Below are 14,642 nucleotides of genomic sequence, written 5' to 3'. Positions count from 1 at the left end.
CAGAAAGAGGCGTGCAAGTCTCTACTAAGGTTGGGTGGTGCCCCTCTGAGCCTGCGTGCTCTCCATTCCCTGCACATAGTTATTTGTGTGAGGCAGGGAGGAGGGTGAGATTTAGTATTCAGATTTGGTTCCTCTTTAATTACCAGTAGTTAAGGGGAAGGAATCAGAGAAGGCTTTTATTCAGTGCCTGCACCTCCTATCTTGTTTCTTGTCTTCATCTCTCCTGTATCTGAATATTCCAGCCTTATCAGTCAGGTCCAAGAGTGTTGTCAGGCCAGGTCCAAGGCTTGTTGCTGGCCAAGAGTGGTCTGGCTTTCGAGCTGGCTGGTTTTCTCACCTTTTGCGATTGCATTAGGACTCAACAAGTCACGCCTTTGGATGTGACTGTCTTCCCTGAGTAAGGGCCCACCTCTTCTGCTTGTCTGCCCAACCCCAAATAGCCAAGCCTTGTGGATGAGATGGGATGGGCTGGTTGCCGCCCCCTCCCCCTAATCCAGCTTTTCATTCATTTGACGAATACTCATTAAACCTTTGTGTGACAAAGCTCCACAGTGGGCACCGAAAGGAGCAGTTCCTCTCCAGGGGAGACAGAACCTGGACATAACCACTCGTAGAATGACCTGGATGCCCAGAAGAGACTGGCCACTCAGGATGAGGTCAGGGAAAGTGTCACAGAACATCTTGGAGAAAGAGGAGGCTTGAGGGCCCTTCCAAAGTGTTTGTTAAGCCAATTGGATACCCTAGGTGTATGGAGTCCAGGGGTGCACCTATAGGTCCTGGGAGCAATGGCAGGTTCTTGGAATTGTAAAGAGCAGGAACATCAGCCACACGTGAGCATCAGGGCAGCCCAAAACCTAAAGCCCACCATAAAGGAACAAGGCCCAGGGCAAGTGGCAGGCTGACTGAAGCACCAAGCACTGGGGAAAGCAGGAAGCTATGGTCATAGACCACCAGCATCCCACTGCCCTGGCAGCCTTCATCACTCTCAACTCTCCTCACTACTCCTCCCAACACTTCACCTCTTGCCTCCACAGCTACCTGCTGAGCCATACAGGGTGCTCTGCTAAGGAGGCTGAGAGGCGGGAGGGAAGGGGGTGACATCTGGTTTGTCCTGTGACTTCCCTGGAGAAAGGGTTGATGCCCAATGGGGTCCTTCATACCAGCCCACTTATATCAAAGACCCCACCACAAGTCACATTTAGTTCTTGTATATAGGCTTTGTGGATAAGACCACCTTCACCTTGGCATTCAGTCCAGGGTCCATCTGGTAAGGGAGGAACTGGAAGTCAGGTGTAATGGAGACAGAAATGAGACGGGCAGAAGATGTACCAAAGCTGACGTGGTGGCTTTGAGAGGGGTGCCTCCTATTCCCAGTGCAGGGCTGAGCATGAAGCAGAGAGGGGAAAGGAAGAGCCTTTGGCCCCTCTTAAGAATCTACACGAAAACTAATGTGGTTAAAAGCAAACCACCAAGCTTTTTTGGTAGATTTCCTTTTCACTTATATAAAATGAAACAATTGCATGCACATGGTTTAAAAATTAAATAGAAAAGGCGGCGACAATTTCTTACCCCATTCTTTTCCAACCTCTCTCCAGGGGCAACCAATTTTTTAAAACTGTGTAACGGGCGACTTTGTTCCTCCAAATAGTAGGTTTAGTATCTGGAACAAGATGGTGATGGGTAGCTTCACTGACCACACCTTTGGAGATTCTTGGAATCTGTCTCTGAGCCAGATACACAGTTCATCTTAGTGCCCTCGGGAGGCAGTAAATATACTCTCGGGTTTACGAGGGATATTGCATCTCTTTCGGTTGTGTGTGTATTGGATGTAGTAAATACTTGTTTTGGATACCCAGCCACTGAACACTGGATGCCCAGAAGAGACCCACTGGCCTCCTTAACTGAGGCTGTTTGGTTACCTTGAACTACTGTTTCTACCAAGAAGGTAGGATAAATGCATCCCCCTCCAGCTGATGTAATAAGTCTCCTCCAATAAATTGTTTTTATTTCTCTTTGAGTATCATTATGGTCTCAAGGATTTTTATATATTCACTGTGATTCAATCATGATTCAATCAAATTATTTTTGATACTCAAATTGTCCCAAGTTTAATGTTCCAGTTAGCTTTGTACTTTTCTTGTCCAGACCTGGACTCTTTTTAGTGGGAAAAAAAATATTTAGAAAATAAAACCTGAATTCCAGGATTGATCATTGCTATTGGGATGTTGTGACTTTTAGACCATTCAGATGACAGAGCAGAAAATGTACTTTGAAAACTAAGTTCAAGGCAGTGATTGTTACACAGCAATATGAATGTACTTAATGCTACTGAACCATACAATTTAAAATGGTTCAAATGGCTAGAACTAATCCAAAAATTTATATGAAACCACAAAAGACCCCAAATAGCCAAAGAAACCTTGAGAAAGAACCAAGTAAGAGGGATCATACGCCCTGATTTCAAACTATACTACAAAGCTACAATAATCAAAACAGTATGGTAATTGCATAAAAACAGCTATATAGATCACTGGAATAGAATAGAATACCCAGAAATAAATCCTCACTTAAATGTTCAGTTAATCTTCAATAAAGGAGACAAAAATATATAATGGGGTAAAGACAGTCCTTTTAATAAGCTGGGAAAACTGGACAGATATATGAAAAAAAATCAGACCACTTTCTTAAACCATATACAAAATATATATATATCTCAAAATGGATTAAAGACTTAAATGTAAGACCTGAAACCATAAAACTGAAAGAAAATGTAAGCAGTAAATTCTGTATGGGTCTTAGCAATATCTTTTTGGCAGTGTCTCCTTGGGCAAGGGCAACAAAAGCAGAAATAATAGGACTACATCAGACTAAAATGTTTTTGTACAGCAAAGGAAACCAACAAAATGAAAAGACAACCTACTAAATGGGAAATGATACTTGCAAATGATACATTCCGTAAGGGGTCAATATCCAAAATATATAAGGAACTCCTACAATTTCCACCAAAAAAAAAATTCAATTTAGAAATGGGCAGAAGACCTGAATAGACACTTCTCCAAAGAAAACACACAGATGGCCAACAGACATATGAAAAGATGCCCAACATCGCTCATCATCAGAAATGCAAATCAAAACCACAATGAGACATTGCCTCACACCTGTCGGAAAGGCTGTCATCAAAAAATCAAGTGCTGACGAGGAAGTGAACTGTTAGTACACTGTAAATTGGTGCAGCCACTATGGCAAACAGTATGGAGATTCCTCAAAAAATTAAAAATAGAACTGCCATTCCACTCAGCAATCTCACTTCTGGGTATTTATCCAAAGAAAATAAAAACACTAATTAAAAAGGACATGTGCACACTTAGGTCCGTTGCACTGTTATTTACAATAGCCAAGATATGGAAGCAACCTAAGTGCCCATCAATAGAGGACTGGGTAAAGATGTGTATGTATAATGGATTATTGCTCAGCAGTAAGAACAAATGAAATCTTGCCTTTGCAAAAACGGATGGACCTAGAGGGTGTTATACTAAGTGAAATGTCAGAGAAAGACAAACACCATATGGTTTTACTTGCATGTGAAATCTAAAAATGAAGCAAGTGAACAAACAAAACAGACCCATAGATGGAGAACAATCTGATGGTTACCAAAGGGGAGGGGTGTGGGAGGATGGGTTAAAAAATAAATAAAATGGTTAAATTGTAAATGTTATGTATATTTTACAATAAAAATAATTTTTAAATTGAGTTCATACTGATTATTTCCAGTTTGAATTTAATGCCACAAGGTTTTTACTATACCTTCCTGATTGTGTATTTGGTTCCTAATATTAGTATAATTATATATTTACTTTATTCTATGACATTTATTATATTTTCAAAAATAATACCAATATTATTATAAATCTGAGTGGAGTTTTACATTTCTTTGTAGTTCTTTTTGTCCACAGGAACATCTCCCGCGAAGGATACTTGGTGTGTTGGGTTCTAAGGGAACCTGAAGTAAGTTGCTCCCTGGTGGTTATGTCATCAGTTTGATAAGCAGTTAGGTCCATTTGATTTGTCTTCCACTTTAGATTTCATCTTTTCCCCTTTTTAATTTTTTTTTTTTTAAATATATATCTTTATTGATTTCAGAGAGAGGAAAAGAGGGAGAGAGAGAGACAGAAACATCAATGATGAGTCATTGATCGAGCCCACAACCTGGGCATGTGCCCTGACCGGGAACCGAACCCCAATCGCCTGGATCCTAGGTCGATGCTCAACTGCTGAGCCACGACCGGCCGGGCCCCTTTTTAAATTTTATTTTGTGACAAGGTAGATAAATATACACAGGAGTCCCACAGCAGTGTTTGCTGTTGAGAAGCTGAAAGAAAATGCAGGCCTCTAATGCCACCAGGAATCCAATGAGAGAAAGAAGTGGGTTTTATTCAGCAGCAGAGCGATCTTCCCTTGTACACCGGAAGCCCCCGTACCTCCGGCAGTCCAAGGTCCCCTGGACTACCTGTCAGCGGGCTCCAGTGGGCTGAAGAGGCTGGGGACCAGTTCAGCTGTAGAAGGCGACCTTGCCCTCACACTGCAGCTTGGAGATGAGCTGTTTCTCCCTTTCGAAACTGTACGTGTGGCTGGTGAACCAATATTTGTCCTCCCAGTAATGGGACCACCTCAGGAATTTGTCTGTCCCAAAACCAAACAAGGATACCTGGGAGGTGGGATGGGACAGGAGAGCGCCTCGGGTAGCAGGCTGGATCCTGGCCCGCACCCATGCCCACCTACCTTTCAGCAAACGCATAACAGCGAGTGTGACAAGCTTCTTAGAACTGGGAGGGGAACAGAGCTCACCTTCTCCAGGGAAGACAGACTCTGAACACACAGAGTGACCCCAGAGCCCAGAAAAGAGAGCGTCAACTAGCTGCTCCTCGTATTGGGGAGAAAGGATTCCCCAGGGAGACAAGGGAAGGACATTCCAGGCAGAAGGAGCAGTGTGTGAGAAGGCACAAGGCAGCTGGTGTGTCTGGGGAATGCCAAGAAGCCCAGTGTGTGAGTCTGGGACAGAGCAGGGGAGGAGTCAGGTCGTGCAGGGTCCTGAAAGCCAGGTAGAAAGTTTTAGATTTAACCTGATGTCCCTGGGGAAAACAGACTTTTTTTTTTTTTTTTTTTTTTTTTTTTTTTTTAGTGGCAGAGGGATGAAGGTCTGTGAGTTGCAAAAGGTATCTTACCTGGTCACACGTGTGCAAGGCATAAAACAAAGCCACAAGCCCCAAAGATGGAATATAAGTGTTTCCGACGCTTGGTTGTGCATGCAGCCAATGGTCTTGCACATACTGGAGGAAGGTGAGGCTGATGATTGAGAGCTGGGGGAAATGGAGAATGCTGACCTGAGGTCCATCTTGTAGCTGCCCACAGCCACAGCGTCCTACTCCTTCCCCTTTCCTTTTTGGGTCTCTCACCTTGTCATTCCTCTCTTTGCTTCCATTGGGGAACTGGACTATTTGAAATCTAAATAAGGATTGGGAGTGGAGGAAATTCAGAGTCATTGGCACAGCGGCCCCAAGCCTACATAAGCCCTGGAGGTGCCCCCATATCCAGCAAGGGTCTCTCTGGAGCCCCACCCCCCACCCCATGCTGCATACCCGGGGTTTCTCAGCTTCCAGATGACATCCTGATTTTCCAGTGCTCTCATGAACCACTTCAGACCAGATGCATTTAAAGGAAGCATCAGCAGTTGGGTGGCAGGATCCTGAATGTGGGTTACCCCAGGCTGCATCATGCGTATGGTGGTCATGTTCCCCACGTCCCTCTCAAAGCCTCGGACAGGGGCCTGGTTCATCCTGGGAAGGAGGGCAGGATGGACTTTGGGGGGAGGAGGAGGATTTGGCCTGACCTTCCTGGTCTCCACCTCCTACCCTGCACCCACCTGAGGACCATGTCATGCTGGTCAATCCTGAAGCCGAGGCCAGAGCCCAGTAGGGATCTTGAGTTTCCAACCACTGCACAGGTTCGGCAGCTGGACTCCACACGGGCCAGTGGGTGGCTGAGAGACATTTTAATCGGCTGCTGCTTCTGATTCTGAAATTCCTTCTCTGACTTCATGCCCTGAAGTTCATAGCATAAGAGGGAGGAATGTAGGGGCTTATCCCAGATTCCCACTATCTGTGGAAGAAGGTTAAAGTGGGGTGCGATGAAGGGAGAGACGGCCAGGGCCTGGGGCTGGGGGAAGGGACTGGACAGAGACCAAGATTCTGCACTGACCAACCACAGTAACAGAGCATCAGCGGACATGGGCTCTTCTGAACTCAGCAGGGGCTCGATGGCCCTTTCAAAGCGTTTGTCGAACCAGTCAGAGTCTCCAGGCGAGTGGAGGCAGGCAGAGCACTTGTGGATCCCAGACAAACACATGCAGTTTCTGAAAGTGTCCTCAGGGCAGTTGCAGGTCGTTGAGTGTATTCTGGCCTTTTTATTGCGATCTTTCTGACTGGACTGCTGGCCCAGGAAGGAGGCCATCAACCACAACGTAGGCATACAGATGGCCACCAGACCCAGCTTCATGTGTTGAGTCTTCATCTCTGGCCTTGGTCAGTGATGGTACCTCAGCAAACAGGTAAATTAGCTCTAATGCCTGGTACTTGGAAAGAGGAGGGGCTGGGGTCAACAGACATCGCCAGTGTTCCCTGTCCTGTGGCTTCTATCCCTCCCCCAACCCCTCACCCTACACCTCCTCCTAACACCTCACCCCTCGCCTCCCCAGCCACCTGCTAACCTCTAAAAGAAATTCTGCCAAAGCCAGGGGCTAGAGGCTAAAAGGACAGGAGAGGTGACACTGTGTCCTTTGGTCTCCCAGAGGAGACTGGTGCTCAGTGAAGTCTCTCATGCCAGCGCAGTTATATCAGGGATCTCATCACAGAGACCACATTGTGACCTCCTCTACGTAGGCTACTGGCAAGGCCCCCTCCACTTTAGCATTCAGCTTGGAGTCCAGCTGACAAGGGAGGCTTGAAACCAAGTGTTCAAGGGACAGGAGGGCAAGGAGGAAGCAGCTATGTGAAGGTCTGGCGTGGGTGAGCAGGAGCCAGAAAGGGGAAAGGAAGGGCCACCTGGAACCTCCCGGGTCAAAGAGAACTTACCATATCAGCATATTCAACCATTAAAGCCCCTCAGAGATTGAATTTCTTTTCTTTCTGAAAATTGTGACCAAGATAAATACATGAAAATTGTTCTTTCCAAAAGAAAATCACGCAGCCCAGAAAGGTTTCTGATGGGGAACAGCCTCCTGCTCCCCTCCCCTCCTCTTCCTTGGCAGGCTCCCTTCACCCGCTCGCCTCTACCGCCCTGCTGGCTTTCACGTCCGTGTTTCTAAAGAATATGCCTGTACCACTGCATCATGAGACTGAATATAGACGACCCGCTATGTATGATCGCTATGCTTAGTAACTGCTACTTGGTCACTTTGTAACTTTACATAACGGATCCTAATCTGTATTTCTCATCTTGTCACTTCAAGACAAGGTTTCTTGAAGCCCCTTCTATAAGATGGGAGTATTGTGTCTATACACTTCTATTTGTCAGTTGTTTTCTCCTTATACTTCCCAATATCATTATATTGAACTTTTACCTCACCAAGGATAACATTTACATCCTGTTACGGAAGCATTCTGCTGCATCATTAAGTCTCACATGCTTTGTTTATAGCAGTGCTATCCAAAAGAAATATGTGAGCCACATACAGTTTTCTAGTGTCCAAAGTTAAAAAAAGAAAAAAGAAACAGAAAATTCATTTTAATAACATATTTAACCCAGGATGCCTAAATATTATCATTTCAACATGCACTTTATATAAAAATATTATTGAGATATTTTGCATCCTTCTTTTTTGAAACTAAGCCTTCTAAATCCAAATTGTATTTTACTCACATTATATCTAAATTTGGACACTCAATTCTCATCAGAAATATGTGATCAATAGATTTTATAAAATTTTATGATCTAAAAAGTAGATTTACATGTCCAGGTTGTCACAAGTATACTTAAAGGTTTCCAATGACTACACTGTGTTCATTTTAAAATTTAGATTAAAATTAAGATAAAATTTCAATTGCTCACTTGCACCAGCTACACATTTCACATACTCATCCACCATATTGAATGGCTGATTCTAAGTCACAAATCTGTTATCAGTGTCTACATTATTGTGACTGGGTAAATATGTTTTTTATAGAGTCTGGTAGTGAACTAGGACTACTTTCCTTTTATTCATTATAATTTCCTAAGAAAGAGTATATAGGACATAACATTTCTGAATCTTTGCATGTCTGCAAAACTCATTATCCTGTCTATAGTGGGTAGAATTGTGCCCCTCTCTCCAAAAAATATGTTCCAGTCCTGCCCCCTGGTACCTGTGAATGTTACCTTATTGGAAATGGGGTCTTTGAAGATGTAAGAGTTAAGATGAGGTCACACTGGATTAGGATGGGCCCTCAACCATTGACTGGTATTCTTATAAAATGAGGGGAATTTGAGAACATGTGAAGGGGAAGAGTGCCATGTAAAGATGGAGGCAGAGATTAGGATGATGTGTCTACAAGCCAAAAAATGGCAAGACTTACAACCACCAGAAGCTAGGAGAGAGGCATGGAACAGATTTTCCCTCAGAACTTTCACAAGTCATCAATCTGAATTTGGACTCCTAGCCTCCAGAACGGAGAGAATAAACTTCTGTTGTTTTAAGCTACGTAGTTAGTGGTAATTTGTTATGCCAGCTCTAGGAAATTAATACATTGCCTTTGGCCTCAATTGATAGTGTAGCTGGGTATAAAAGATTCTAGGTTGAAAAAAAAAGCTCCAGAGCTTGAAGACACATTCTATAATCTTCTAGCCATCAGTGCTGTTAACAAGAGTATGTTTGTGTGTTTTAACAAGAGTACAATTTTTTCTTAATCATCACCCAAGGATATTTTTTCCATTGCTTTTCAGAGATAGTGGAAGAGGAGAGGGGGGAGGGGGGAGGGGAGGGGAGGGGAGGGGAGGGGAGGGGAGGGGAGGGGAGGGGAGGGGAGGGGAGGGGAGGGGAGGGGAGGGACATCAATGTGAGAGAGACACATTGATTGGTTGCCTCCTGAACACACCCCGCTCAGGCCAGGGATTGAGCCTGCAACCCAGGTACGTGCCCTTGACTGGAATCAAACCCCAGACCCTTCAGTCAGAGGGCTGACACTCTAACCACTATGCCAAATTGGCTAGGGCAAGAGTATGCTTTTTAATCCTTGTTAACTGTAGTAGTTGGAATTCTTGGTCTCAGAAATAGACACAGACGCTGGTAAACTTAAGCAGAAAGGCAACTCACTGTTTAAATATCCAACAGTTGCCCGGCCGGGCGTGGCTCAGCGGTTGAGCGTTGACCTAGGACCCAGGAGATCGGGGTTCGATTCCTGGTCAGGGCACATGCCCAGGTTGCGGGCTAGGCAGCCGATCAATGACTCTCTCATCATTGATGTTTCTATCTCTTTCTCTCCCCCCTCCTTTTCTCTCTCTGAAATCGATAAAGATATGTTAAATAAATAAATAAATAAATAAATAAATAAATATCCAACAGTTTACAGAATAGATGGAAAGCCAGAGAACCAGACTGAGGCTATAACTAAGGGAGGCAAGGCATAGCCAATGACTACTCCAGGAATATCACCACTGTTGCCATCACAACCTGACTCTTGACACTGGGATACTATGGTAGTTCAAATATGGCCACAAATTCTTTCCAGCTCCTTCCATCAGGAAGAGAAGTCTATTTCCTCACTTTTTGAATCTAGGATTGTTTTGTGACTTGATCTGACCAATACAATGCTGCAGGAGTGACACTGTGTGACTACAAAGCCTTGACTTTGAAAGGTCTTCAACTTCCAGTCTCCCTCTCTTGTAGTGCTTCCACCATCACATGAAGAAGTCTAGGACAAAATATTGCATGGAGAGAGAGGCCTAGCTGTCTTAGCAATTCCAGTCATTCCAGCAGCGGCCCAGACTGTGGTGTGCTGGGTGACGTTATTGCTGAGGCCAGAAGCCCTCAGGATCTTCAATTTCCCCACCAGCACACACGTCCCACAGTACAGATCATTATGGCTCACTGAGGGTCTGGCGATCACCTTGAACAGCTTTTCCCACTCTGCCCAGCTCACTTGAGTTCATGCCCTGGAAATAGCCGAAGGGAGAAGACTGAGGGCTAGGACCCAGGTATCAGCTCCAGGTAGAAGGAAAGCAGACCCAGGTGGGTGAGAGCTCCATCCAGATGATGGGAGGTGCACTAATCCAGGGCCAAGGGTAGGGGTTTGGGCTGGAAAGTGGGAGATGGGCTAGGCCTGAGAAGGACAAGAGAGAAGTCAGGCCCAGTGTTAAGCACTGACCAACCATCGAATAATGACTCACCATTCTCTCCTGCCCCAACCCTTGGTAACCACTAATCTGCTATGTCTATGCCTTTGCCTTTTCTGAATAGATCATATAAAAGGAATCATATGTGATTTTTTGTGTCTGACTTCTTCACTAAGAGTAATGTTTTTGAAGTTCTTCCAAGTTGCAGTATGGATTAAAACTCTGCTCCTTTTAATGGCTGAATAATGTTCCATTGTATAGATAAACCACAGTTTGTTTATCCATTCATCCATTGATAGGCATTTGGGTAGTTTCCACTTTTGGCTATTGTGAGTAGTGTTGCTATAAACATTTGTGTACAAGTTTCTATGTGGACATATGTTTTCATTTCTCTTGGGTATCTATCTACCTAAGAGTGGAATTGCTGGCTCATATGGTAATTCTGTTTAACTTTCTGTGAATTGCCAAACTGTTTCCCACAGCAATAAGGCAATGAGTGGCTGCCCATGGAACTCACTGGCCTTATCACATACTCACCCAGCTCATAGAACTGCAGTAGAGCTATGAAGACCTATGAAGACTTAGTTTTACGTCCAGTTCTAGCAAAATAATGAATTAAAAGATAATCTAAAAACGCTCTTACTACAAAAAATTCAGAACTGCTGGTCAAAACATAGTATTAACTTTTTAAATTGTGTTTATTTTTGAATGTATAATATGGGTCTGTGGTACACAGGCCAAAAGGTACAAAAATATATGAAAAGAAAGAATCCACCCCCCGCCTAGTTCTCTACCTACCCAGCCTCCTCCCCAGAGGCAACTGCTTGCTATTCCTAATGTCTTTGTATCCTTCCTAAGTTAACTGGAAAATGTATAAGCATATACATAGTTTTTACTAAAAACTATTTTAAATGCTGAGCAGAGGAAGAAAAACAGGAAGTATCCAGATGCCAGAAATAAAAAGAGAAATGGAAAACAGCATGGGGAGTGCTCGAGCTGCCTGAGTGGCTGCCTTGGAATTTAGGAGTGGGATGCCCATATGGGCAGAGGACCCTTGAGCACAGGAGAGGCAGAGAATTGGAGCAAAACACTGGGAATCTCAAAGAGCTGAGCCTTCAGTGAAAAGCTGAGGTAGAAAAAAGTCACCCTCCGGCATAGGATGAAATGCGGAGGCTCATCTCTTTCATTCCATTGGAAAAAAGCCTCCCCAAGAACTCAGTCTAGGCTTGCAATTTTTATGAGGTTGGGTCTAAATTTACACATCTGCATGATCCAAGGGCGTAGGCAGAGAAAGTCATGTAAATATTGCCCCTGAGATCTGGAAATCGAGTCTGGCCTTTCTTCTCCTGACACTGTCCTTACAGGTAAGAAAATCAGACCAGGATTTTATTCAGTACCCAACTAATGTCTACACAGTTCCTCTTGCCCTTTATCCCTGAAAGTCCTTGTAGTCCTGCTGTTGCTGTTACAGTCCCAAGACTTTCCTGTTTCCAGGACCGAAGGACTAGGACTTGTGTGGACTCTGCAGGGCATCAGCTGTGGAGGGTGAGCTTGCCCACCACACATTCTTGCTGACTTCCATTTCTGTTTCTGTGCTATGCATGTTCTGATTAATATCCTCCCACTTTCCTTGCTTCTCTGATACAAATCCAAAGCGGGCATCCTGGTGAATGAGAGATGAATGTATGTGTTAATGAACTGAATCCTATCCTTGTCCCACCTCCCCTTATTCAGCATCAAATGTGACAGGCTGCCTCCTGGAACTGGGAGGAGAATGAAGCTCACCTTCTCCAGGGAAGACAGACTCTGAACACACAGAGTGACTCCAGAGCCCAGAAAAGAGAGCGTCAACTAGCTGCTCCTCATATTGGGGAGAGAGGATTCCCCAGGGAGACAAGGGAAGGACATTCCAGGCAGAAGGAGCAGTGTGTGAGAAGGCACGAGGCAGCTGGTATGTTTAGGGAATGCCAAGAAGCCCAGTGTGTGAGCCTGGGAGGAGGGGAGGAGTCAGGTCGTGCAGGGTCCTGAAAGCCAGGCAGAAAGTTTTAGGCTCTATGCTGAAGGCGTAGGGGTGAGAAGTTTTAAGTGAGGAAGGGAAAAGACACTTAACTGGCTCACAGATGGATAAGGCACGGAACAGAGCCATGAGCCCTGGGGATGGATACTGACCCTGGTTATGCAGCCTATTGCCCTGGTTGTATCTGAGGAAGGTGGGGCTGATCTCAAGGACCTGGGGAAGAAGGGGCAGGGGCCCTACCTGGGGCCCTTCCCACAGCAGCCCACAGCCATCCCATCCCCTTACCTGGTCTGTGCTATCTTCCACTGCACTAGGGAACTAGATCTTCTTCCAAAATCTAAGAAAGAATTAGGAGGTGGAGAGTTCAGCAGCCCCTGGGACCTGGAATGTCCTGCAGCTGTCCTTAGTAAGTTACCCTGCACTGACCTCCCCTCACCTCCATGCTAAGAATGCCTAAGTTCCCAGAACTTCACCTCCTGACTCAGAGCATCTGAAGTCCATGCCAGACCAGAAAGCTTCAGGAGCAGCAGCAGCAGCTGTCTCCAGGATCCCTGGACCCCAACATTCCTGCGGCAGGTGAAGCGTCCCGTGGTTTGGTTCCCTACCATCTTAAAGCCCTGAACAGGGGCCTGGCTCGTCCTAGGAAGGAGAACAGAAACTGGCAGAACTCTGGGGGCAGGTCTGGAACCCCTGCTCCCTGCCCTCTCCTCAACACCCACCGAAAAACTGTGGTGTGTTGGGTGACATTGTTGCTGAGGCCAGAAGCCCGCAGGACCTTTGAGTTCCCCACCAGCACACACGTCCCACAGTACAGATCATTATGGCTCACTGAGGGTCTGGCGATCACCTTGAACAGTTTCTCCCACACTTTGCCCAGCTCACTTGCTGAGTTCATGCCCTGGAAACAGCCAGAGGGAGAAGACTGAGGGCTAGGACTCAGATGTCAGCTCCGGGTGGAAGGAAAGCAGACCCAGGTGGGTGAGAGCTCCATCCAGAGGTCAGGGGCTGAGGCTCTGACAATGGGAGGTGCACTAAGCCAGGGCCAAGGGTAGGGGTTTGGGCTGGAAAGTGGGAGATGGGCTAGGCCTGGGAAGGACAAGGGAGGAGTCAGGCCCAGTGTTAACCACTGACCAACCACCAAAGCACAGCATCGGGGGTCATGGACTCTGTTGTTCTCATCAGGTACCCCATGGTCTTCTCATAGCATGCATCAAACCAGTTCTGTTCTCTGACTGTGTGGTGGCAGAGGGAGTAGTTGAGAGACCCAGATGGGCAGCCACACTTCCTGAACTTGAACCAAAGGCAGTTGCCACGCCATGGTACCAAATACGTCAGTTTTTCCTGGGGTGCTGGTTCTGGTTTCCGATCCAGGCAAGGGACCATCAGGCACAAGATGAGCACCCAGAAGACCCATAGGACAAAAATCTGCCACATGCACCTCATGTCTGGCCTAGGCAATGGCTTCCAGGGCAGGCAGCAGACTGGCTTCCCTGCCAGGGTCAGGGAGAAGAAAGGAATAAGCCCACAAACAGCCTGGAGGCCTCTGTCCCATTGGCCTCCATGGCTCCCCAACCCTTCACGCCATGCCTCCTCCCAGGCCCCCTCTTCTGCCTCCTTACCCACTTGCTCACCTCCAAATAGGACTTTAACTGGGCCTCGGATGGAAGGTGCGGGAGCAGAAAGATAATATATGGTATGTCCTGTATCTTCCCCGCAGGAGGAAAGCTTGGCTCTCAGTGGGGTCCATCTGCCACACAGATATATCATAGATCTCATCACAAAGTACACATTGTGACCTCCCTCCTTTGCCTGCCTGGGCAAAGCCACCACCCTCTCCAGTCTGTAATACACAAGCTGCCTACATTGAACATAAAAGCCACAAAGACAGGGACCGACTTTGTCTTCGTTACTTCTGCATCCAGAAGACTTAGAACCATTTAATGAACATTTTGGGATACACGAACAGAGCTGAGAGGGAATTTAAACCCTGTTTATGTGTGATCTCTCTCTCTAATTGTGGAGCCGGCTCAGACCTCCCTTCTCCTCTCTAGACCGTATATCCTACAGCTATGAACTTCCACTAAGATGTCTCAGAGACCTCTCATACTAAAAAGCCTGGGACTGAACTCAGATTTTTCCCTTTAAACCAATTCCTTCCCAAGACTGCTCTGTCTCTAACTGGTCCTACCATTCACCCAGCTGCTGAAGACAGAGGGAGATTTCTCCTGCTCCTCTGATTTCCAAATCCATTTTTAATCCACTT

The 14,642-nt window shown here is 45.9% G+C and overlaps 1 protein-coding gene across 1 annotated transcript; it reads right to left on the bottom strand.

The window, feature by feature from the left end:
- Window positions 1-11,866: 11,866 nt before the first annotated feature.
- Window positions 11,867-13,822, bottom strand: C7H20orf173 (chromosome 7 C20orf173 homolog). The gene is made up of 4 exons (XM_016213130.2): window positions 13,511-13,822; window positions 13,099-13,277; window positions 12,853-12,946; window positions 11,867-12,025 (listed from the first exon to the last, which is right to left on the bottom strand). Exons 1-4 carry the CDS (start codon window positions 13,820-13,822, stop codon window positions 11,867-11,869), a joined length of 744 nt encoding a protein of 247 aa, XP_016068616.2.
- Window positions 13,823-14,642: the final 820 nt, after the last annotated feature.

The sequence above is a fragment of the Miniopterus natalensis genome, chromosome 7 (genome assembly GCF_054644295.1).
Source record: "Miniopterus natalensis isolate mMinNat1 chromosome 7, mMinNat1.hap1, whole genome shotgun sequence".
Taxonomy (NCBI): Eukaryota; Metazoa; Chordata; class Mammalia; order Chiroptera; family Miniopteridae; genus Miniopterus; species Miniopterus natalensis.
The sequence above is the reverse complement of the archived record's forward strand: the minus strand, read 5'-3'. Positions and strand labels throughout refer to the sequence as shown.